Source organism: Thamnophis elegans, chromosome 1 (assembly GCF_009769535.1).
Source record: "Thamnophis elegans isolate rThaEle1 chromosome 1, rThaEle1.pri, whole genome shotgun sequence".
NCBI classification, from domain to species: Eukaryota; Metazoa; Chordata; class Lepidosauria; order Squamata; family Colubridae; genus Thamnophis; species Thamnophis elegans.
The window spans coordinates 173,972,451-173,997,654 of record NC_045541.1 but is presented as its reverse complement, the minus strand read 5'-3'; the positions used below and the strand labels follow the sequence as shown (position 1 = coordinate 173,997,654).

General features: G+C 43.8%; 2 protein-coding genes across 4 annotated transcripts in view; one reads left to right on the top strand and one right to left on the bottom strand.

Moving 5' to 3' along the window:
* LOC116509494 (amyloid-beta A4 precursor protein-binding family A member 3-like) overlaps positions 1–9,889 on the bottom strand; it is a 32,490-nt gene extending 22,601 nt beyond the window's left edge. For 2 of the 3 annotated variants that reach the window (XM_032218682.1, XM_032218855.1), the window contains exons 1-3: positions 9,666–9,889; positions 3,684–4,038; positions 879–1,719 (exon numbers count right to left, since the gene is read on the bottom strand). In XM_032218682.1, the coding sequence (XP_032074573.1) occupies positions 879–1,719; positions 3,684–3,997 (1,155 nt within the window). In that variant the 5' untranslated portion in view covers positions 3,998–4,038; positions 9,666–9,889. The remainder of the gene's footprint in view (positions 1–878; positions 1,720–3,683; positions 4,039–9,665) is intronic. The other variant, XM_032218771.1, reaches the window with a different exon arrangement.
* A 4,122-nt stretch (positions 9,890–14,011) lies between these two features.
* Positions 14,012–21,093, top strand: MRPL54 (mitochondrial ribosomal protein L54). Its single transcript, XM_032209135.1, has 3 exons — positions 14,012–14,177; positions 16,786–16,942; positions 20,815–21,093. Exons 1-3 carry the CDS (start codon positions 14,075–14,077, stop codon positions 20,945–20,947), a joined length of 393 nt encoding a protein of 130 aa, XP_032065026.1. The 5' UTR covers positions 14,012–14,074; the 3' UTR covers positions 20,948–21,093.
* Positions 21,094–25,204: the final 4,111 nt, after the last annotated feature.

Here is a 25,204-nt window from a genome sequence, read left to right as displayed (position 1 = left end):
TGGCCACGCCCAGTCAGTCACATGACCATTGAGCCATGCCTATCCAGCTGCTGATTAGGGCAGAGAACCGGTTGTTAAGTTATTTGAATCCCACCGCTGCCCCACACCCACCAGCCCATCACATGGTCCAATCTCCCACTGCCATGCTGGCAGCTTCCACCCATCCAGTTCCAGGTGCAGAGATAAAGGATGACCTTGGGTTTCTAGAAATAATTTTGCTTTGCCTACATAGCATCTACTCCGTACAATCCCCCCTCCCATAGAAAAGACATAGTAGAATAATAGAAAGTGTTGGCAGGCCAAGGCTCGAAGAAGAATATGACTGCAGGCTTGACACACGTACTGTAAAATGCCCACGTCTGATTTAATTCCTATTCCTGTATAACTATTCAATTAAGTGGTTGTGGTGGCCTAGTGGTGGAGCTCTCGCCTTACAATAAGGAGGATGTGAGTTCGAGCCTAGGTAGAGGCAGATACTTTTCTTTCTGGGCACATTGAGACTATATCTGCTGAATATAACTCTGCATTGGCGACAGGAAGAAGATCCGGCCAGTAATCACTCAGCTCCATTCAGTTGCCCAGACTCCACCCCACCAGGGATTATGAGGTCATTCAAAGATGATGATGATGACTGTCGACAGGACTCACACAACAAAGGACAAACTAAGAACAAACCAAGGGAACCTGGTTTACAACAATTCCATAACCCCCATCAATGCAAACCAAGCTTGATTAAACAAGCCAGCAGTGTTTGCACATGGTACTCAGCCATAAACCGCGGTTTGCAACAACCCATCCGGTGCTAAGTCAAAAAAGTCATCCGGGCCCCTTGATGACTTCCAGAGCAATGTGTGAACATTGCCCTGCAAGATACTCACCACTGGATCGGAGGTGGGAGAGGAATCCTCCATGCGGTTCAGGGCAGGCGCCCCCACTGGATCTGGGGAGCCTTCCCAGCTGCGGGCCTCCAAGTTGGAGTCAGACGAGGCAGCTCCTTCCAAGCCAGTGGATTCTTTTAGGACCCTCGATCTGGGCCTACGTCCTTCCCTTCTTCTCTCTTCCAGATCATCACAGGCAGGTTCAGGAGGGACCTTCTCCGGGACCACAGCCCTTCCTTCCACTTCCATTTTCTGACAGCTAGTCATCAAATCTGAGTGGGCCAGGGCTACCCGGTCCTCCTCCTCCTCCTCCTCCATGGAAATGCCCCCTTCGTAATGGAGGAGACTGAGCAGGTTCTCCTGGTTGGTTTCTGAGGAAAGCAATTCCACACTTCTCTGTCCCTGGACGGATCTCAGGAGGTGCTGAGCGGCTGCCCGAAGGCCCTGCCCTGTGGCCACATGGAGTAGAGAAGGGGCACATTTGTCTGGAGGTCCCTGGAGGTCCTCAGGATGCTCAAGGAGGGGTCGCCTGTCTCCATCTCCTAACCCCTGGGTTTCCTCGCCGTCCGAGGCAGCCAAGAGGTCCTCTTCAGAAGTGGGCAGCTTGTCGTGAAAGCTGGGATTAAGTCTCTGCAGTCGGGCAAAAAGCTTTAAGAACTCGGCCTGGTCAGGCTCTGGAATCACCTCTTCCTCATCCTTCTCCTCTACCTCCTTCGGAATTTCACCCTGGTCAACAGCGGTCTTGAGGTTGCTCTCTACCTCGGAGACCTGGTCTGGTTTGGGTGTCCAGCATACGTTCTCTTCCTGAGCTGAAGCTTTGGCACCCTCCTCCATACCATTCCTGTTGAGGAAACCCAAACCTTTAACGTTTCTCCAAGTGACAACAGAGGCTGCCTGCTCCAAGAAAGGAAGTCAATGCCAAATATATACATATTCATATATGTATACATTTTGCATTTTATATATGCATAAAATGTATACATAAATCATGGGTGCTTCACAGTGGTGGGTTTCAAAAAAATTTAGAACCTCTTCTGTAAAATGTGGTGAAACTCACTTAACAACGCTCTTTGCTTAGCAACCAAAATGTTGGCTCAGACACTCTGGCATTTGAAGCGTGCAAGTCTTAAAGCTGTCAAGTTACAAGACCCTTGCACCCCTAACCCTTTAGAGAAAAAAAACTCCAGGGGTGTTCAAACTTGACAGCTTTAAGACTTGTGGACTTCAACTCCCAGAATTCCTCCTCTCGCTCTTCATCTTGATGATGTGCGGATGGGGGGGAGAGGGAGCTGGAACTGGTTCTAAATGGTAGATTTGTTGAACCTCTTCTATAGAAGAGGTTAGAACTGGCAGGAACCCACCCCTGGTGCTTCATCACTGGAGGCTTTTAAGAAGAGACTGGACAGCCACTTGTTTGAAATGGTATAGGGCAGTGCTGGCGAACCTTTTCGACACCGAGTGCCGAAAAGAGAGCGCATGCTTCAGAGCACCACACATCGGAAGGGAAGATAAGCAGCACACATGCACATGCTGGGAACTTCCACTTCCAATTTCCGGCATGCACATGTGCCCTGGCAACTAGGTCTTCTGATTTCTGGTGCACATGCGAGCACAAAAACCAGCTGGCTGCTGCGCATATGCACACCATAAACTGGAAAGTCAGGAGTCCAATGCGCGCATGCACACCAGGATGCTGCTCCAGTTTCTGGCGTGCCTGCACGTGTGAAAACCAGTCAGCTGGCGTGCCCCGGGACCCAGAAGAGCAAATGGCAACGGCTCGCGTGCCCGGATAGATGGCTCTGTGAGCCACTTCCAACACGTGTGGCATAGGTTCGCCATCATGGGTATAGGGTCTGCTGCTAGAGCAGGGGGCTGGACTAGAAGACCTCCAAGGTGGCCTTCCAGCTCTATACTATCTCATCGACTCATAATTTGCTTTAACTATGCTTCGTTGGACCAGCTGCAGTGACTGTTTGCACAAAGCTCTGAGCCATAGTGAGCAATTTAAAAGATGAACATTGGGGAGCTCCTTCTCAATGCTAGAAATGAAGAGACATACTTTCTCCCATTTCTGAAGCAAGAAATATACAAGACGCATTTACGTTGTACAATTGTCAAACTCCGTGTACTAGAGTTGTGTGCGGGTGTGTACCCTAACCCTAACCCTTAACCCTAACCCTAACCCTAACCCTAACCCATCCATCCATCCATCCATCTAACCATCCCAGCGGTTTGCAACCCCTAATCCACAGTCTAGTGCTGGGCCGCAGCCCGTTTCGAACTGGGCCACGGAAGGGGTGGCTGAGCGCACTTGCGACTCTGCACTTGTGAAAGCCGCATGCACCCACAAAATCGCCTCCTCCTCCCCACCACCACTTCCACCGGTCCATTGAGCCGGAAATATTGGAGACCGCTGATCCATCCCGTTTCTACACTCTAGCGGGAAGACCAGGGGTGACATGCTCTGAAGTCCGCTATGGACTCGCTTCTTGCGGGCATGGGTGCTAAACGTGCGTTTTGTGCGTAGGCACACCGCAGGCACTAAGAAGCTTTTTCTGAATCTGTAACGGTAAGTAGAACAGCGAGGGGGGGGGGAAAAAAACCAGTCGTTGTGCTGGTGTTGTGCTGCACGACTTACATTTGATAGGGAACGGGATTTCCTGCTTTCTAGCGAATATAAATCGCACGGCACAGCTGATTGTTGCACAGCTGGCTATCGGTTCGCTTGAACCGGTAGCATTTCACCCCTGAGGAAGACCTAGATAAGTAATAAATGAAATGTGAAAGAGAAGGGAGACATTTTACCTGGAGATCTCAGGATCCAAAGAAGTGGTAACTTGTGGTTCGGAGGATCTTTCGGATTCACCATCCCCATCCAAGCTAATCCTGATCTCTTCCGCTCCGGGGTAGCAGGGCCCTGAATCCAGATCTAGAAGCTCCAGGATAACTTGGTTGTCACCAGGAAAAGTGGGCAGTTGTTGGATAGTGGAAGCATCTTCTCCAAAGTCAACAGGTGCCTCAACCTCATTTCCCAAATCCGTGGGGGGAGGCACTAGAGATTCCGAGGGGTTCCCGAACCCCTCAGTTGCATTTTTCTTAACATCCATGCCACTGTCCATCGTGATCACTCCTCCAGGTCGCAACAACAAATCACCCTACACTTGGAAACAAAATGGCAGTATATGTAATCTTGGACTCAGGTAGAGTCAGGAGTTTCAGCTTCATTCCTTTTCTCACAAGGCATCATTTCCGGAGGCGGTGGTGGTGGTGGGGAATCAGTCGTTCTTCTGAATGCATGGTGGGGCAGGACTCAGGGTAGTTAAGTACAGGGAGTCCTCGACTTATGACCGCAATTCAGCCCCAAATTTCTGTTGCTAAGTGAAACATTTGTTAAGTAAGTTTATTCCCATTTTACAACCTGTCTTGCCACAGTTGTTAAGTTGGATCACTGTAATTGTTAAATTAGTCAAATTGTTGTACAGTGAATCTAGCTTTCCCTTTGACTTTGTGTGAAAAAAGGGTTTACCAGCCACTTTTTTCAGTGCTGCCGTTAAGTTCTAGTAGTCACTAAATGGTATAATGGTATGGTATAAGTTTATTTATAGGCCGCCCTTTTCCCTGAGGGGACTCAGGGCGGCTTACAACTTATGTGGGAGGGGATACATACAATGACGTATAGAACATACATAATTAAAAATAGAGCAACATTCATCATTCGGGTGGGGACGGATTACAATCTTTATCCCCAGGCCTGACGGGATAGCCAGATCTTGAGGGCTGTGCGGAAGGTCTGGAGGGTGGTGAGGGTACGAATCTCCACGGGGAGATCGTTCCAAAGGGTCGGAGCTACTACTGAAAAGGCTCTCCTCCGCGTAGTTGCCAGTTGACACTGACTGGCAGATGGAATTCGGAGGAGGCCTAATCTGTGAGATCTTATAGGTCGCGAGGAGGTAATTGGCAGAAGGCGGTCTCTCAAGTAAATGAACTGTTGTAAATTGAGGACTACCTGTATTTCAAGGGAGGGGCTTAGACTGCTCAGGTAAGAGATCACAGGCATGGATCTCTGAGGCAGGATATTTCTGAACATAGTTTAGGATTCTTTAGACAAAATATTAAACCCATACCCAGAAATAACTTATTTCACCAATCTTCACCAAAAGCATGAGAATTTGTCACATTAAAAGGTTTGTATCATCGTTAGGGGAGGTGGTGGCTCGGTGGCTCAGTGGCTAAGACACTGAGTTTGTTCATCAGAAAGGTCGGCAGTTCAGCGGTTCGAATCCCTAGTGCTGCGTAACAGAGTGAGCTCTCATTACTTGTCCCAGCTTCTGCCAACCTAGCAGTTCCAAAGCACGTAAAAAATGCAAGTAGAAAAATAGGGACCACCTTTGGTGGGAAGGTAACAGCGTTCCGTGCGCCTTTGGCGTTTAGTCATGCCGGCCACACGACCACGGAGGCTTCTTCGGACAGCGCTAGCTCTTCGGCTTTGAAACGGAGATGATCACCGCCCCCTAGAGTCAGGAACGACTAGTATGCATGTGCGGGGGAAACTTTACCTTTATCATTAGGAAGTCATGAGGATAAGCCAGGCCTGTCAAACTGGTGGCCAAATACGTCATGAGCAGGCCACAGTTTGATACCTGTGGGATAAGCCCACATTGATGCAGAAACCCCAAATATAGGCCATCCCCAAGTTAAGACTTAAGGAGAATTTCTAACTATAAACGGGCTGCCTATGAGAGCTCCACTTAGTGACCGTTTGAGCATACAACAGCCCTAAAAAAAAAGTGACTTATGATGTATGACAGTGGCTGCATCAACCTGGTCAGGTGATTTACATTTGGACGCTTGGCCACTGGTTCACCGGGGAGTTCAGGGGATCCCTTTTTGTGACCTTCTGAAGTGCAAAGTCAATGGGGAAGCCAGATTCACTTAACAACCGTGTTACTAATTAAGCAACTGCAGGGATTCCAATTAACAAATGCGGCAAGAAAATTCGTACAATGGGACAAATAGTCACTTAAAAATGTCTCACTTAGCAGCATAAATTCTGGGCTCAATTGTGCTCATAAATCAAGGATTACCAGTAGAGGTAATCCTCAATTTACGGTCACAACTGGGACCAGAATTCCATTGCTAGGTGTTGTTAAATGAATCGTGCTCAATTTTACCTTTTTGCCACAGTTTGTTGAGTGAGCCATAAGGTTATTAAGTGAATCCACCTTCCCCCATTGACCTTGCTTATCAGAACCAGCTAAGAAGATTGCAAATGGAGATCACATGCCCCCCAGGACACTGTAATCATCATAAACACACTTTGGTTGCCAAGCACCCAAATTGTGATTATGTGGCCACTGGGATGCTACCACAGAGATAAGAGTGAGGACCGGTGGTAAGTTATTTTTTTTCCGTGTCACTGTAACCTTAAAAGTAAAGGTTCCCTTCACACATACGTACTAGTTGTTCCCGACTCAAGGGAGCAGTGCTCATCTCTGTTTTAAAGCCAGCGCTCTCCGAAGATGTCTCTATGGTCATGTGGCCGGCATCACTAAACACGGAAGGAGCACGGAACACTGTTACCTTCCCACCAAAGGTGGTTCCTATTTTTCTACTTGCATTTTTACATGCTTTCGAACTGCTAGGTTGGCAGAAGCTGGGACAAGTAACGGGAGCTCACTCCGTTACGCAGCGCTAGGGATTCGAACCGCCGAACTTTCTGATCAACAAGCTTAGTGTCTTCACTAAACAAATGGTTGTAAGTCAAGGACTCACTGTACTAAAAATGGCGGATGGCATTCCCCTTTCTCCAGGCAACAAACTGCTGACGCTGCCCAATACTTTCAGAAACCAGAGAAGCTGTGTGCTTTTAATATACAGTTTGTTCCTGAAAGCATCGGATGGCTTCAACACTGTGTTCAGCTTGAGGAAGGACAATGCGGTCTGCCATTTTTAGTAACAGACAGTCCATTTGTACGTACAAATTTGGGTTAAAGCCAAAATTAGCAACTGGACTCCTTCTTAACCTGTAGCTTAAAGCTGCCAACTCAGCAGAAATTAAGTGCTTGCCCGTGTTCCTAGACTTAACAACAGTGTAATCTGATTTTTAAAAAAGAGGAACTTGTAACATTGTGATAGGATAAATTTTGTAATTTATCTGCAAAAGTTGGGAGACCATGGGGTTTTAGATTGATTACAAATATAGGTTTTTTAAGCTTTTCATCCTGATATATATGTATGTGTGTGTGTGTGTGTGTATGTATCTAATAAATCATATATATGTATGTATGTATGTATGTATGTATGTATGTATGTATATGTATATGTATATATATTAGATTTTTACAACCCCTGGTAAGCTCCAATTATGGGAGGAAGCTAACTGCTTCCATCATCTGTCAATCGGCTCGTTACAAGAGTCCATCACGACAGAAACCCAATATTTTTACTGTTGCCTTCGTTATATTTGTGTGTTTTTTTCTTGTTGTTTTTTATTTGTGCTGATAAATAAATAAAGGGAGACTAGTATAGATCTATTTCAAGCTATTTACACATACACATACATACATACACACACATACATATATATGTATATACACACACTAAATACATATATACCTATATACCTATATACCTATATACATACATACATACATACATACATACATACATACATATATATGTTGCATTTATGCTGATAACAAAGGCAACAGTAAAAATAATGATTTTCTGTCTGGATGGTCTCTTGGGATGAGCCGATAGACAGAGAAAGGAAGCAGTATGCTTCCTCCCATATTTGGGCATACCAGGGGTTGTGACACACAATATATATATGTGTATATGTGTATATACACATATACATACATACATACATACATACACATATATACATACATACACACATATATACACATACATACATACATACACACACACACACACACACACACACACATATATATATATTTGTTTTCGTAGATTTTCACGGGTATGCTGGTCTTGTTGTATTCGGGTCTTTTCCCATGTAAGAAAAGACCGGAATACAACAAGACCAGCATACATACATACGTATACATACACATACATACATATATATATACACACGCACACATACATACATACACACACACACACACATACAGTTTGTTCCTAGGAAACAATTTCTAATTTTCTAGACAAAAGTTTGGATTTTGCTAAAATGCAACCAAACGAAAAATGGAAAATAAAACTACAGTACCATAATGTAATGGGAGGAAGACCCAAAACGTGACATTAAAACACACACACACAAAAAAAACTCAGCACTAGAAAATATACCATATATATCACGGCCTACCTTACATGCATTTGATTAAGGGCAAGATCCACTAAATGAAACCAGACTTTTTTCTAGGCAAGCACAGATAAGATATGTATGCCCTGTTTAAAAAAACTGGAAAGTTTTACTGCAGTAAAACCAACCTTCTTTCGCAGGCTTCACTGAGGGAAAAAGATGGATTAAAAACAGGATGGCTACTTGCCAAACAGACATACGTTGACTCAATCTCCAAGGCCATCGTCCTAGGCAAAGTGCACTGAAGCTACACAGCAATTGTGCTAAAAGGTAACAACACCAAGAAAGTCTGTTCAAAGTCCCAGCCAGCTGAATTCTCCTTCATTCCACCCACTCAATTATTTAAAAAAAATTGTCAATCAACATTCCGTGGTTATTTGAGCATGCTCAGTCCTCTCTGCTTTAAAAGTTGCCTGCCCTGTTTTGTTTTATTTAGTTTTAAAGAAGTTTTGATTTTAATGCTTTTAATACGAGGGACATTTTTCTCCTGGGCTTCTCAGTGACCCTGTTTTGTAGAAGGAGCAAGGCTTAAAATCCACACTGTGCTTCTTTATCAAATGCAGCACATATGCTGCAGAGTAGGAATTTTGTATGTGAAGATCTTAATAATAGCAACGTCCTTTCAGATCCTTTCACAAAACTTGGTTTCTTAGGATTCTTATGCTGCAGTTTTGTGCTGCATCTGCTTGACAGGATCGATTTAAAAAGCCAGCAACCAATAAGTTGGCTGACACTTATTTGCTTCCAAACAGGCAGGAAATTATGCAATGCCTGCTTTTTTAAACACAAAAGAGATATATATACAGTGTGGTTTGGTTGCTGAAGAAAAGTGCCATATAACTGATTTATTGCTGCGGCTAAAGATTCAGCAAGTCTTAGCTGCGGAAATGCAATAACCCTCCCAAATTAAATTTAAAAGAGGGAAGAGAAAACAGCCATGCACAACATGAAGTATGTTTTTCCTCCCTCCACCTTACAGGACAGATAAATTCTTAGCATGTTTACTTGAAATCTCTAGGTTTAAAGCCCTCTCAATACTCAAGTCTTCTGCACAAGTTATTCTGAATTCTGAATTTATTTTCCACTTTTGTCTCAGTGTGATATTTCTTTCACTACCCCTTTGATGTCATTGCCTACCTGATGCTCTTCTCTTTTAAACTTATGTTTTCATCTCTCACTCCCTCACTCCCCCCTCCATATATAGGAAAGTTTATAGGTCTCGAAAAGAAATAAGCAATCTTAGGAAATCAAAATTTGCCCCTTTTCAAGGGATTCCCCCCTTTAAAAAGTTCCCCAAGATCTAGCAAAGGGCTTAATTATTTCCCAACAATATACGTTTTTAAGAGAACAAAACTGAATTTGCACACTGTAGAAAACCTTCCCACCCCTTTTTTTTTGTGAGTGGGTGGGCGAGTGCAAGAATTAAAACAAAAGCACAAAAGTTTGGGCAAACTTACTTCTAAGAAAAGTTTGGCTCTCAAGTTTGAAGAGAAAGATGAGCCCTTTGTGAGTCGCAAGTTCTTCGGAATCCCTTGCGGGCCGGGATCCAACACCCAGCCAGGATGAGGCCAGCAAACTGCGGATTAAAGCTGAACATATATAAAAAAAATATTTAATCACGTATTTTTCTTCCTGGGGTTCGCTCTTGCTCGGCCGCCCGCTCACTCGCGTTCCCATTGGGCTTGAGCATGTGCTCAGAGAGGATTCTGGGAGATGTAGTTTTGTCGCGTCGGTAAGATTTAGCTTCCCAAAGTCAAAGTCTCTCCGCTTACAAATTTGAAAAAGGAGAGACTTTGCCTAGCTTTCATAAGGGGATAAGGGGAAGATCCAGATTTCTGTGTTACTCAGAAGTCTGCAATTTCTTCACCAAAAAGGTAGCTTTTTAAAAAATGCATTTTTATTCCCAAAAAATGAATGTAGTTGTTGCAGAGTTGAGTCTATTATTTCCTTTTCAACCTGAAGAATTGGTTTCCTACAAACCAGACCTTACCATCCTGTTTGCTGATGTAATGCAAAACCTTGCTCATGTTTCACCTGTTTTCTTTGTCAAATGAAGTGGAGCCTGGAACAGCATGTTATCTGCGGATCAGGTTGCCTTTTGAAAATGGGGATTGAATTGCCTTTAAAAATCTATGATGCTGTTCCGCTTTTCTGTCACAGTTCCAGAATAAGTAAAATTAGATTCCGAGTGCTGGTCTCTAGCAACTTAGAATAGAATACAATAACAGAGTTGGACGGGACCTTGGAGGTCTTCTAGTTCAACCCCCTGCTCAGGCAGGAAACCCTATACCATTCAGAGAAATGATTATCCAATCTCTTATTTACAACTTACAGTATTGGAGCCTTTACAATTTCTGGAGGCAAGTTGTTCCACTGATTAATTGTCCTATCAGGAAATTTCTCCTTCTTTGTGTTAGGGTGGGTATACCATAAATCTACAAAAAATATATATTTATTTATTAAATTTATCGGCTGCCTATCTTACCACAAGGTAACTCTGGGTTACAATATAGCTGTTTGCTCAGGAATGTAATCCAGTGTAGCACAAAACCAAAACTTCTCTCATCTTAGTCTAGACTAAGTTGGATGGATGGATGGAAGGATGGATGGATTTTAGGATTTAGGATTTTATTAGTATTTATAGGCTGCCCTTTTCCCTGAGGGGACTCAGGGCGGCTTACATAAAATAAGGAAGGGAGGGTACAGACAATAGACACAAACAATACATAGAAGTAAAATAGTAAGCAACATTCATTCATCATTCGGGTGGGGACAAATTAGCTTTATCCCCAGGCCTGATGGGCTAGCCAGGTCTTAAGGGCTGTGCGGAAGGTCTGGACGGTGGTGAGGGTACGAATCTCCACGGGGAGATCGTTCCAAAGGGTCGGAGCTACTACTGAAAAGGCTCTCCTCCGTGTAGTTGCCAGTTGGCACTGACTGGCAGATGGAACTCGGAGGAGGCCTAATCTATGCGATGGATGGATGGATGGAAGCAAAGGAAGGAAAGAAGAAGGAAGGAAGGCTCAAGCACAGCAAATTTTCTTTCATAGAGCTTTGCTATTTGATCAGGGATTCTGTTGTGGTCCGCCAGAGGCCAATGGACCAGCAGACTCAGACAGTGAGGAGGTTGGGGAGGAACATGGGCCAGTCCTGGAGTCTGGGAAAGGATCTGATGAGGACTCTATGTCGGAGGCAGAGAGGGGTCCAATGCTGTCTAGCAGTTATCAGCTGCCTTCAGAATCAGACATCAGTGAGGCAGACGAACAGCTGGAGCCTTTTCCCAGTGTGCACATGCACAGAGTTGCCAGACGAAGGGAACACCTAAAGACCAAGGTGTGATGGAAGTAAGGCCACAGGTGGATGATGAATGGCCCCTCCCATAGGGAATGGAGGAGCGAAAGGGCAATGGAGTTTGCAGGAGATTTTTGCTTAATGTTGAAAATACCTGGCTGTTCCGACAGGCCTGGGGCTAATGAGTTTTTGTCCCCTCTCGAATGGTATGGTTGTTGAGTGTTTTAAATTGTGGTATTGTTTTGTTCATGTTCTTTTTTCTTATTTGTAATCCCCCCCCCCCGACTTGGTTGTGAGCCACCCTGAGTCCCCTCCGGGGAATAGGGCGGCATAGAAATATAATAATCTCAACTCAACTCAATACTGCCTCTAGAACCTTATTCCCTCTCTCTCTCTCTCTCTCTCTCTCTCTCTCTCTCTCTCTCTCTCGCTCTCACTCTCGCTCTCTCGCTCTCCCCTCCCTTTCTCCCTCCCTCCCTCCCTCCCTCCCTCCCTCCCTCTCTCTCTCTCTCTCTCGTATGTATGTATGGCTCTGTGTGTGTATGTTTGTTTGTGTGTATGTTCCAGCATAACTCTGGAATGCCTCAAACAATTTCAACCAAACTTGGTACACAGATGACTTACTCTCTGGAAACAAATACTGTGGGGGGTAAGACACCCCTAACACCCCTCGGGGTGTGTGTTCTGTTAAGATACAGCCTGTTGTGCCCTAAAATGGCTTATACTGTACAGCGCAGTGGAGTTGCCATGGTAATGGCTTCACAGTACTCCACAAGGGGGCTCCCTCTGGTAAGGGGGAAAATCCAACATTAGAAATTAAGTTTGGTCCAGACATTTCCCCCTTATAAATAAATAACCAGGCAACACTGGGTTATCGGCTAGCATATTATAAAGTCCTACTGATTACGAGAGATGGGGACTATAATATAACAGCTTCTGCCAGCCAACATAATTTTTAAAATCAGCAATCTTAAATGAGTGGGTTCTAATCTAACCTATAATAAATGTCCAGGTGTGTGACATCAACCCACAAATTATTCTTTGTTGATTGGGGACTGGAAATTCCACCTACTGTATTTGGAAGTTGTCCCCTAGGAACTGAGTTGGTTGAAATTGTTCGAGGCGTTCCAAAGTAGTATGGTAAGTACTACAGTATTAATAAAGTTTATCTACAATCATTGACCGGTCAGATGTGTCATACTCAAAAACATTTAAAACCTGTGAAATCAGAAATAAAAATAGCTGAATTACTCAGGATTGGGTGGGACGGAGAAAAATAACAGTGGAGTTATTTTTGTAGTGAAGAGGGACTAATTTGAGCTGTATATGTTTTCATCTTTGCACAGGATTGAGCTGTATACTAAATAACTCTTGGAACACATTCTATTTTAAACTCATCTAAGACAGTGGTTCCCAAACTTGGCAACTTTAAGACTTGTGGACTTCAACTCCCAGAATTCTCCAGCCAGCAGAGGTCTGCTGGCTGGAGAATTCTGGGAGTTGAAGTCCACAAGTCTTAAAGTTGCCAAGTTTGGGAACCACTGATCTAAGATATAGTGAACTTTTAAAAAATAATGTACAGACAGACTATCATGAAAAATCCTCATATTCTATGAGAGAAGAAAAAGAACTGCACCAGTAGCCTGTTATCCTGCTGTAATATATCAGAATCCAATGGAATATAGACACTTTTCTTAAGCTTTAACTGTTATGACACAAAAAAATGTGTACCCAGACGACTGTTTAATGAATGATGAAATGTTTGTATTAAAAGAAAATTTTAAAAAATCTAAAAAAAGAAAAAAAAAGAAATGTTATGTTGTTTTAAGTATCAGTATTAAAATAAGAATAGATATAAATAATGAATATGGTGGTAAGCTTTAACTGTTATGAAACAAAACTTCTGTAGCTAGATGACACACTGTTTAATGCAGTGTTTCTCAACCTTGGCGACTTGAAGATGTCCGGACTTCAACTCCCAGAATTCCCCAGCCAGCATTCGCTGGCTGGGGAATTCTGGGAGTTGAAGTCCGGACATCTTCAAGTTGCCACGGTTGAGAAACACTGGTTTAATGAATGATGAAATGTTTGTATTTTAAAAGAAAGCTTAAACTTTCCTATAAAAAGTTTTTAAAAAAGAATATGGATGCTTTTCTGAGCAAATCTGCAGCATGCCACCAAAATTGGGCTTCAAGGACTGCGTCCAGCTGACGAAGTGAGTTAGGGATGGCGGGAACATCTTCCATTTGGACATCAACTACAATGAACATTTCATAATATTTCATAAGTGCAAGAATCTGTGGGGATTTTTCCTTGGAGGAAACCTATTGCAACCTATGAAATATTTGTCCAAGCGGACTGGAGAAGGCGGATCTTGTGATTGCAGCACGTTTGAGGCGGGCGCCCGGTTGGGGAAGAAAGTGTTAAGTCGCCATTGTCATCAACGCTCGGCGGTCGCAAAAGGAAACGGGGAGGAGGCAGGCGAACTACGTTTCCCAGAATGCTCTCTGCTTCTGCGCCGACTCCGTTTGTCTGAAGCCTCCAGAGTCAGCAAGAGGGTAGGTTTCGAGGTCGCATGGCTTTGGTTGGGCTGCAGCTGCGGGCTGCTGTCTGCTCCTCGCTCTCCAAGCTTCCGTGGTGGCGGCTGACCGTCAGAAACTATGCTGCCAAGAAAACGGGTAAGCCAGACTGGAAGGGCCTTGGGCGTCCTCCATGGTCGGATGGGGGACATCTCAGAATAGCCTTCCACCAAATGGACAACCATTTGTCTGAAATGGTACTATAGGGTTACTTGTATGAGCAGCGGGTTGGACTAGAACAGTGTTTCTCAACCTTGGTAACTTGAAGATGTCCGGACTTCAACTCCCAGAATTCCCTAGCCAGCGAATGCTGGCTGGAGAATTCTGGGAGTTGAAGTCCGGACATCTTCAAGTTGCCAAGGTTGAGAAACACTGGACTAGAAGACCTCCAAGGTCCCTTCCAACTTTATATTTATTTTATTTATATATATATTTATTTAGTTTGTCGAACGTGTACAAGATAACAGCTATAAGTATAAACATGGACATGAACAAAGGAAATGGGTACGAATAAATGGGGACAATAGAACAGAGATGTTAGGCATGTTGGTGCCCTTAGGCACGCCACCTTTACGAACCTCTTAGGAAAGGGGTGAGGTCCACAGTAGACAGTTTAAGGTTAGAGTTATGGGGGTTTGAGGATGTAACAACGGAATCAGGTAGAGCATTCCAGGCATTGACCATTCTGTTGCTGAAGTCGTATTTTCTGCAATCAAGTTTGGAGCAGTTTACCTTGAGTTTGTATCTATTATTTGCAGGTGTATTATTGAGGTTGAAGCTGAAGTAGACATTGACAGGTAGGGCATTGTAGCAGACAATTTTGTGTACTACGCTTAGGTGAGACCTTAATCAGTGTAGTACTAGATGATCCAAGCCCCAAATTTCAAGCCTGGTGGCATAAGGGATTCTATTGTGAGCCGAGGAAAGGAGTGGGTATTTCTCGTGAAATACCTCTGGACATGCTCGAATTGTATTAATGTCCGATATACAGTGTGGAGTTCAGGCAGACGAGCTGTATTCGAGAATAGATTAAAACTTTTGTTATTCTGTTAAAGTCTGACTCTTTGTTTATTTTTGATAGATTGCTCTTCTGCATGGAAGTTCCATTTGTGCTGTTACCCCAGCCTTTTAGACTAATCCAGTGTTTAAAAAGCTTATTGCTTTTAAAAGTTTTTACGTATGCTTGCCAGTGTTTCTCAACGCTGTCAATTTTAAGATGTGTGGACTTCAACTCCCAGAATTCCTCTGCCAGCATTTTTGGCTGAGGAATTCTGGGAGTTGAAGTCCACACCTCTTAAAAGTCACTGAGATTGAAAAACACTGATTTTTAGCCTACCTGGTCTGCCTCTAGCCACTACAGCAAACTGTCTCTTAGTTGTGTTATTCTAAGCTTTATATATTTTATAGATAAGATAACCTTTATTGAGTTTTCCCCCCCTCTGTGGGCACTCTGGCACACATTAAAAATGAAATGCTACTCGCTGTTCTCAAAAATATACATAACATACATATAGATATGATATATACATAAATATGTATGTAGGTCTCTAGTTGTTCGGGTTTTCTCCCGCGTAGAATTGGAGATGTCTTGGCGACGTTTCGACGAAGTCTCATTCGTCATCTTCAGGCTGCTTCAGACTACTTCAGGTTTGGTGTTTCCAGGAGTAGTTTCCAAACACCAAACCTGAAGTAGTCTGAAGCAGCCTGAAGATGACGAATGAGACTTCGTCGAAACGTCGCCAAGACATCTCCAATTCTACGCGGGAGAAAACCCGAACAACTAGAGACCTACATACTAACACCCGCGAAAACCTCAGAAAATAAATATGTATATACCTACACCCTAATATATAAATTAATAACTGTCCATCTTGAATACATAGTGGAAAGAAGAAACCTGAGAGTTCACAAGGTTGATACCATATGGAATAAAACTGTGGCTGAATCTAGATATATATTACAATAGTGGAAGTTCAGGCAATACACTAAACCCAAATTAATCAAAATACAGGTAGTCCTTGACTTATGGTCACAACGAGCCTGAAATTTCTGTTGCTAAATGAGACAGTTAAGTGAATTTTGTTCCACTTTACAATCTTTCTTGCCACAGATGTTAAGTGAATCACGGAAGTTGTTTAAGTTAGTAACATGGTTAAGTGAACCTGCCTTCCCCATTGACTTTGCTTGTCAGAAGATCGCAAAATGTGATCACCTGACCCATCATAACTATGAGTCAGTTGCCAAGCATCTGACTTTTAATCACGTGACATGGGGGTGTTGCAACAGTGGGAAGTGTGAAAAATGATCATAAGTCGTAACTTTTTTCAATGCCACTGTGACTTTGAATGGTCACTGAATGAACTGCTGTGACTCAAGGACTATCTGTATACAGTACAATTTGGGGGTTATGTAAACCAGATGACTGCATGTGCAGAAAGTAGCTAGTCCTCATGATGGCGATATTTGCAGAAGGTGCCCTTTTTGAGCTGCTTCCTGAAAGTATTTTTCTGGGGGCATTAAGCTTGAGTTCCTTAGAGTGTGAAAAAGGAATGTAAAAGAAGGGTTTTTTTTTCCATATCCCCAGAGATGATTGACTTGCAGAGTGATCCTCTTTCCTCCCCTACTCCTGAATAATGTACTCACATTTTATTTATTTATTTATTGCCAAACCAGCTTCTGAAATATATATATATATATTTCTTTTTAGTAGTGAAAGGCAAAATAAAAGGACTTTCCAAAGAAGAACTGAAAGGCCCTGAAATATGCAAGGACCCAGTTAAGCTCACCACTCATGCTATGGGGGTGAACATCTACAAGGAAGGGACTGACGTAGAGCTGAAGCCAGACTCCGAGTATCCTGAATGGTGAGCAGTGACCCTTCTCTGTTACGATTGTAGGCAAAAGAGGAATGAGATTGGGGCCACAGAAGTCTTTTGCTTCTCTTTGCTATTATGTTGTTCTGGGTAAATGAAGGACTCGACTTATAACCAGGGGTGTGATCCTACCGGTTGAACAACTGGTTCGCTTCACGCACACTTCACATCTGATGCGCCTGACATGCCCATGCACAGTTTACAGAGAAATCACCTTCAAGGTACTAATTCTGACCTTTAAAGCGCTCCATGGCTTAGGCCCAGGGTACCTACGAGACCACCTACTGCCACCGGTAGCCTCCCATCGTCCCACAGAGTTGGCCTCCTCAGGGTGCCATCGGCCAGACAGTGTCGACTGGTGACCCCCAGGGGGAGAGCCTTCTCTGTGGGAGCGTCTTTCCTCTGGAATGAGCTGTCCCCGGAGCTTCGTATAATCCCTGACCTCCGGTCCTTCCAACGCGCCCTAAAAAGTTGGCTTTTCCAGCAAGCCAGCCTGGCCTGAACAAAACAAATCAAAGTATTGATTATTGTTAATTTTAATTTGAATTCTTTTTAAAAAATGTGTCATTGTTAATTTTAATTGGGTTTGGGGATATCCTATTTCTTTTTTAACTTTTGTAGTATGTGTTTCTTTTAATGTTGTACGCCGCCCTGAGTCCTTGGGAGAAGGGGGGCATAAAAATCGAATAAACCTCAAACCTTCCACAGGAGGAAGACAGCTGAGGTGCGGGGCTGGGATTCAGAAAAGGGAATATAGGCGAGTATAGCGCAGGGGTGGGTGGGCAGACCCAGCTGAAAGTTGGAGATAACCGGTTCGCTCCCAGCTGATAGTCAAAGCTACCCAAACCGGTCCGAACTGGTAGAATCCCAGCCCTGCTTATGATCATCATGACGGAAACTCCGGATTCCATGATGGTCATAAGCTGAGGATGACTTGGATCAAATTTCCACTGCTTCCGAATGTCACTTCTTGTTCAAGTTTGAAAGAACTTTGCCAACTATCCCTCAAAAGTGGTACTGGTTCCCGGTTTCCAGACTCTGCAAACATTGGTTTTCTTAATGTTTGGTTTCTAGTCCTTATGGCTGCAGAGGACAGAACAAGTAAAGAACATTTTGGATTAGAGAAACAACATTATGGTTAGTCCTCGAGGTACAACCACAATGGAGACCAACATATCCGTTGCTAAACAAAGTACTTGTTAAGTACGTTTTGGCCCATTTTGCAACCTTTTGTTTGGAACACTTGTTAAGTGGGTCGTTGCAGTTGTGAAATGAATTGTACAGCCGTTTAATAAATCTGGGTTTTCTTCATTGACTTTTACAGATGATCACATGACCCGGGGACAGCACAGCTGTCATAAATTCACACCAGTTGTCAAACACCCGAATTTTGATCATGCGACCATGGGGATGGTGCAATAGTCATAATGTCAGGGTTCCGAGTAATGGCCCAATCAATTCAGGATTCCGAGGCTTTTCTCAAAGATCCATTTAATTGTCCTGATTTAGGCTTCCCAAAAGAATGAAGCCAACTCCTTGTCCCGACAAAAAGTCCCTTTTATTAATTGACTGTGAATTCTGCTCATTCACATCTGGCAAAATCTTTCAAGGGAGGATTTACAGTCACAGAGCTTATCTGGCTTGGAGAGCTGACAGGCCAATATCTGCAAAACTTGGCAAGGAATCTCCGGAGAGTCACAGACCAATTAAGCAAACTAATTGTCTCTTGCAAACTCCACTCCCCTTTCTCCCCTCTTTTATTTCCTCTGGGAGGGGCCATTCATCATCCACCTGTGGCCTTACTCCCAAGTCGACCCCTGTTCTTGAGCTGTTCCCTTCGTCTGGCAACTGTGCGCATGCGCACATTAGGAACAGGCTCCAGCTGTTCTTCTGTCTCACTGATGTTTGACTCCGAAGGCAGCTGATAACTGTCGGATGGCCCAGGCCCCCTCTCTGCCTCCGACACAGAGCCCTCATCAGAGCCTTCCCCAGACTCCAGGACTGGCCCATCTTCCTCCCCAACCTCCTCACTGTCTGAATCTGCTGCCAGCTCTTCTGGCGGGCCACAACACTTATTGCGTACATCATATTGGCATGTTCAAATGTGAAACGAACTCTAAATATTTCCTGGGTTTTATTATAATAAAAGGAATAGATATTGCCCACCCTACTAGTGTCACTGGTCACGTTAACCAACCAGATGGATAGCAGGCTGCTCAGCTACCCCCTCCAGCCCTCAGGAGGTGTCCTTGAGACAACCTTGATTCGCACGGGACTTATCGCTGTTATGTCTGGCATCTGGGAGGAAATTATCCCACAATTATTCCCCCTCCCCCCTCCCATACGTATGGCAACCAAGAAACGAAGTAAAAGGAATATGGCTTCAGCTAAAGTTGTTTTGAGAGTTGACACATAAGCATGAAAATTGGTCATACATCACTTTTTTTCAATGCCGTGGAATTCTGGGAGTTGAAGTCCACAGATTGTAAAGGCGCCGTAGTTGCTCACCCGGATCTACAGCCTCACTATCAGTTTTGAATGTCTGCTTTCCAGTTCACTCCATTCTTCTGACTGCTCCTTCGTTTGTAATTTTTTTAAAAACTTCATTTGTGTTTGTCTTTCTGCCTCATGCAAAATTCCCTACACACACACACACACACATTTTCTAAATAGCTTTCATTCACTTCACGCTGTCATCCTTTCACATATGCTACCACAGTAATACTTGACCATTATCTCTGAATGACAAGATAGAAAGACCCGCATATGGATCAGAGAACAAACAAAGATATACGAGGCCGTGAAAAGAGTAAAAGAATGGAAACGGAAGTGGGCTGGTCACATAGCAAGAAGGACCGATGGCGGGTGGCCGTTGTAGAATGGACCCCACTGGATAAAAAGCACCCACGAAAGAGACCTAAAAGAAGATGGATGGATAACATCAAGCAAATATTGCGGGCCCAATTGGCAAAAAGAAAGGACTGTATCAGTTGGAAACATACGGAAGAGGCCTTCATCCTGCAGAGGATAGACAATGGCTAAAATGAGGATGATGATCTAAGAATAAACCACATTTATTTATGTGTGTTTGTTATTTCCAGATTTAAAATAAAAGAACAGTGACTAAGGCAGATACAGATAAGCACTTCACCTACAGCCATTCACTTAGTGACTATTCAAAGTTACAGCGGCACTGAAAAAAGTTACTTATGACCAATCTTTTAATGCTCTAAGTTGCCAATCACCATTTGCAGCTTCTCCACGGTCACCTGATCAGAATTTGGATGCTTGGCAACTGACTCATATTTATGACAGTTGCAGTGTCCTGGGGTCATGTGACCCCCCTTTCTGACCTCCTGACAAGCAAAGTCAATGGGGAAGCCAGATTCACTTAACAACCATGTTGTTATTAACTTAACAATTTCAGTGATTCACTTCATGGCATAAAATGGCGCAACCCTCCAATACCAATCGGAATGGAAATGTTGGGTTCAGTTGTGGCCGTAATTCAAGGACTACTTGTACAGAGGTTTGATCAGAGCCGTGGTGGCGCGGTGGTTAGAATGCAGTATTGCAGGCTGATGACTGCCTGGTGTTCGATTCTCACCAGCTCAAGGTTGATTCAGCCTTCCGCAGTCAGTAAAATGAGACACCAGATTGTTGGGGGCAATATGCTAACTCTCTAAACCGCTTAGAGAGGGCTGTAAAGCATAATATAAGTCTAAATGCTGTTGCTAACACTGTTGCAGACAGTTTCCTCCGTAGAAAGCTACAGTCCCTGCTGTTTATAAACTTTTCAAGATGCAGCTTGACTCAATTTATTTTATTATGGCTGTTTCTCTTCTTCTTTCTCCCCCTACCAGGCTTTTCAAAATGGACCTAGGCCCCCCTAAGAAGTTGGAAGAACTTGACCCGGATACTATGCAATACTGGCGTCTGCTCCGGAAACAGAATACAAAATTAGGGAAAAAGTATTGGAAGACAAAACCATTTTGATGCTAATACTAAGACGTGAAACGGAGGCCACCTCAGGAAGGACTTGGGATATATTAGGAAGTGGGATTCTGTTTATTTTATTATTTTTATTCTTTTCTCTAAATAATGACCAATAAAAAGCTCTACTCTCTATAATTCTTAGATTTTCCATTATCTCAAGTTTTCGTGTCCTCCTGGTTAAAGATGATAGCAGTACAGGTAATTCTCAATTTATGACCGTTCATTTAGTGACCATCCTAAGTTACAATGTCACTGAAAAAAAGGGAAACTTTTTTCACACTTATGACTGTTGCAAAATATTCATGGTCACATGATCAAAATTCAGGCATTTGATGACTGACGTATTTACTTACTTTACTTTATTGTCATTGTATTTAAATACACATTATACACATACAACAAAATTCACATAACACCCAGAGACCAGACCCAACACACATAACAATCCCCAAACATACCCCCACCCACCAAAAAACCTCCCTGCCCCTAAACCACCCAAGCATCCACACAAGAGACCAAGTAGTGCTGTCCAATAGCTCATTGATGGTGGCCCTGTAGTTCATTGTTGAGTGCAATTATAGCTCTGGGATAAAAGCTATTCAGAAGACTTGTGATCCTAGTTTTAATTGTTCTGTATCTTCTGCCAGAAGGCAACAGTCTAAAAAGATTATAAGCAGGATGGGAAGAGTCCCTGAGAATGTTATGCAACTTCCTCAATCCGCGAAATGTGAAGATGTCATCCAGGGTTGGCAGCTGGAGCCCGGTGATATTCTGGGCAGTTTTAATGATTTTCTGTAGAGCGATTTTGTCCGCTGCAGAGCTGCTCCCATACTATGAAGGAATGCAAGAATTTATGATGGTTGCAATGTCCTGAGCTCATGTTTTGCCACCTTTTGACAAGCAAAGTCAATGGGGAAGCCAGATTCACACAACAACTGTGTTAACTAACATAATAACTGAAGAGATTCACTTAACTGTGCTAAGAAAGATCGTAAAATGGAGCAAAACTTACCAACTGTCTTGCTTGGCAACAGACATTTTGGGCTTCAATTGTGGCAAGTCAAGACCTATCTGTATTTTTTGACCTTGGCAACTTTAACAAAGTGGGATTCTGGGAATTGAAATCTGTGTATCATAAAGTTGAGAAGGTTGAGAAACTGGGTTGTAGAATTTGATCTCTAACACATTTGAAATAGCCCTGATGGGGTTGATTTGATTTGCACCATGAGAACTACACCACGAAAGCTTACCATATTTTTTGGAGTATAAGACGCACCGGAGTATAAGATGCACCAAGAATTTGAAGAGGCAAATTAAAAAAAAGGTTTTTGCACAATTCAGACCTCCCTGTTTTTTGGGAAAACGGGCCCATTTTTTCTAAAAAAGAGGGGGCATGAATAGCCTTTCTCGCAAAAATGGGCCCTTTTCTGTCCAAAAAGAGGGCATGCATAGCCTTTAGGAGATTTATAGAGTGTTCCTGGGGGCTGGGAAGGCAAAATTGAGCAAAAAACGGTCCGTTTTCCGCTCATTTCTGCCCTCCCCAGCCCCGAGGAGCACTCTGGGAGCCTTCTAAAGGCTATGCATGGCCATTTTGTGAAGGGGGCGGGGTTTCGGTAGGCAAAAATGCTGTTTTCAGTGTATAAGGTGCACCCAGATTTTCAGCCCCTTTTTTTTTGAGGGAAAAAGGTGCGTCTTATACTCCGAAAAATACAGTAATTTAGGATATGCTTGTTTAAATTGTGCATCTTGCAAATATAGTCCTTGATATACAACAGTTCACATAGTTACCGCTCAAAGTTATAATGGCACCGAAAAAGTGACTTATGACCATTTTTCACACTTATGACCCTTGCAGCATCCCCATGATCACTTGATTTACATTTGGATGCTTGTTAACTAGCTCCAGTGGTGGGTTCCGAATCCCGTCATAAATGGTATGCTGCGATGGGCCGGGCGTCCACCACAGCTCGCGCGCTGCGTACACATGCGCACCCACTGCCCTGCGGCACTCCAGCTGCTCGGCAGAGTGTCACGCAGGCGCCATATGCCGCGTGTGCATGTGCAAATGGCCTGCTAGCTTAAAAAGAGGTAAGAAACGAGGGCTGGCGGGTGGGCCCAAAGGAAACCGTTTCGGTACCGTAGCAGCTGTTCCCAGCTGCCACCGGTATACACATACTGGGGCGTACCAACCAGAACCCACTAATGACTAGCTCATATTTATGACAATTGCAGTGTCCCAGGGTCATGTGATCACCTTTTGCATCATTCTGACTTGACAAAATCCATGGAGAAGCCACATTCACTTAACAACGGTATTACTAATTTAAGAACTGCAGGGATTCACTCAACAAATGTGTCAAGAAAAGTTGCAAAATGGGACAAAATTTAAGAAATTTCCCACTTAGCAACATAAATTCTGGGCTCGGTTGTGGCTAGACAAAAAACAATGGATGGAAACTAATCAAGGAGAGAAGCAACCTGGAATTAAGGAGAAACTTCCTAACAGTGAGGACAGTTAACCAGTGCAACAGCTTGCCTTCAGAAGTTGTAGGGGCTTCAGGTTTTTAAGAAAAGACTGGACAACCACCTATCTGAAATGGTATAGGCCCTATACTATAGGGCAATGATGACTAACCTTTTTTAGATTGCGTGTCAAAAGCGGGGGGAGCGCAGGGGATGGGTGCACGTGCATGCCCACACCCATAATGCCATGCGTGACCCCCCCTCATTTTTGGTGCACTTTTTTTCACCCTCCCCTAGCTCCAGAGGCTTTCTAGGAGCCCGGGGAGGGCAAAAACAACCTCTCCCACCCAGGTGGGCTTCCACAGCTTCCCTGAAGCCTCCGGAGGGCGAAAAACAGCCCTACGGGCAACCCGTAAGTGCCGTTCTTTGCCCTCCAGAGCCTTCAGGGAAGCCTCCTGAAAGCTCTGGAGGGGGAAAAACGGCCCTATGGACAAACCGGAAGTCCATTCCTGAACTTCCGGTTTGCCTGTAGGGCTGATTTTTCAGGTTCCAGAGGCTTCAAAACAGCCTTAAAAGAAGGCCAAAGTCAGCTGGCCAGCGCATGCATGCCTGCTGGAGCTGACAGGGCAACGTCTCGAGTGCCCTAATAAATGGCTCCATGTGCCACCTGTGGCACGCGTGCCATAGGTTCACCATCACGGCTATAGGGTCTCCTGCAAAGAACAGGAGGACTAGAAGACCTCCAAGGTTCCTTTCAGCCTTATTCTGATTGACAATAGCTTCCTAATCACTTTTACTTGCCTATTACGGCCCTTCCTTCCCTCCCTCCCTTTTTCATTCTTTCTGATATTTTTATCCTGCCTTATTATTTTTATAAATAACTCAAGACAGGGAACATATTCACTCCCCCTATTTTCCCCATAATAACTCTCTGGGTTGGGCTGAGAGACAGTGACTGGCCCAGAGTGATCCAAGCTAGCTTTTATGCCTAAGGCAGAACTAGAATTCAGTGTCTTCTGGACCAATTGGACGAAGTCATCCAGCCAGTTTTCATCCCTAAGACAGGGCTAGAAGTTAAAGTAAACCACTAGAGAAAACTGCCTCTCCTTCTCTTAATTTTGAATTCACCGTCTCTCAATTTTTCTTACATTCTTATCACTTGCTAATGAACCTCTTTTCATTGTATAGTATAGCCTTTATTGTCATTGTACATCATGTATACAATGAAATTGGTTATAATTAGCAATATTTTCCACTTATGGCTCTTAAATTTCTATTCTATTCTATGTACAATGACTTATATTAGTGTTACATTATCAGTGATTGCACAACGTCTGTAGATGTCCTATGCTAAATAAAAAACTAATAATAAAAAAGGAATAAAGTACCAATCAAAAAACCTATTTTCTTCATTACACTCGACTCAACCTAACGGGGGGGGGGGGAGTATTAAATTCACATTTCGGTCTTTCGCAGGCAACCACGCCTTTGCATAGCGAAGGAACGAAATAATGCAGGACTTCCCCTGTTCGTTTTCTCCTGCATTTCTTTTCACCTTTTCCTGCCAATCAACAAGAAACAACGATAGGGATCAATCTTGCTCGAGATCTTGCAAATCAGCAAGAGACAATCATAGAGATCAATCGTGGTGGCGTCTAGAGCGCTTCCCCTTCCCCAAAAGCACGTGTGCCACGTTAGCACGGAAACCGGAAGTGGGCGATCCGAAAGCAGAAAAAGGGGAGAATGGTAGGCGTGGCCTGCTGCGGGGGCGTGGCTTGGGAAAGGGAAGGAGGG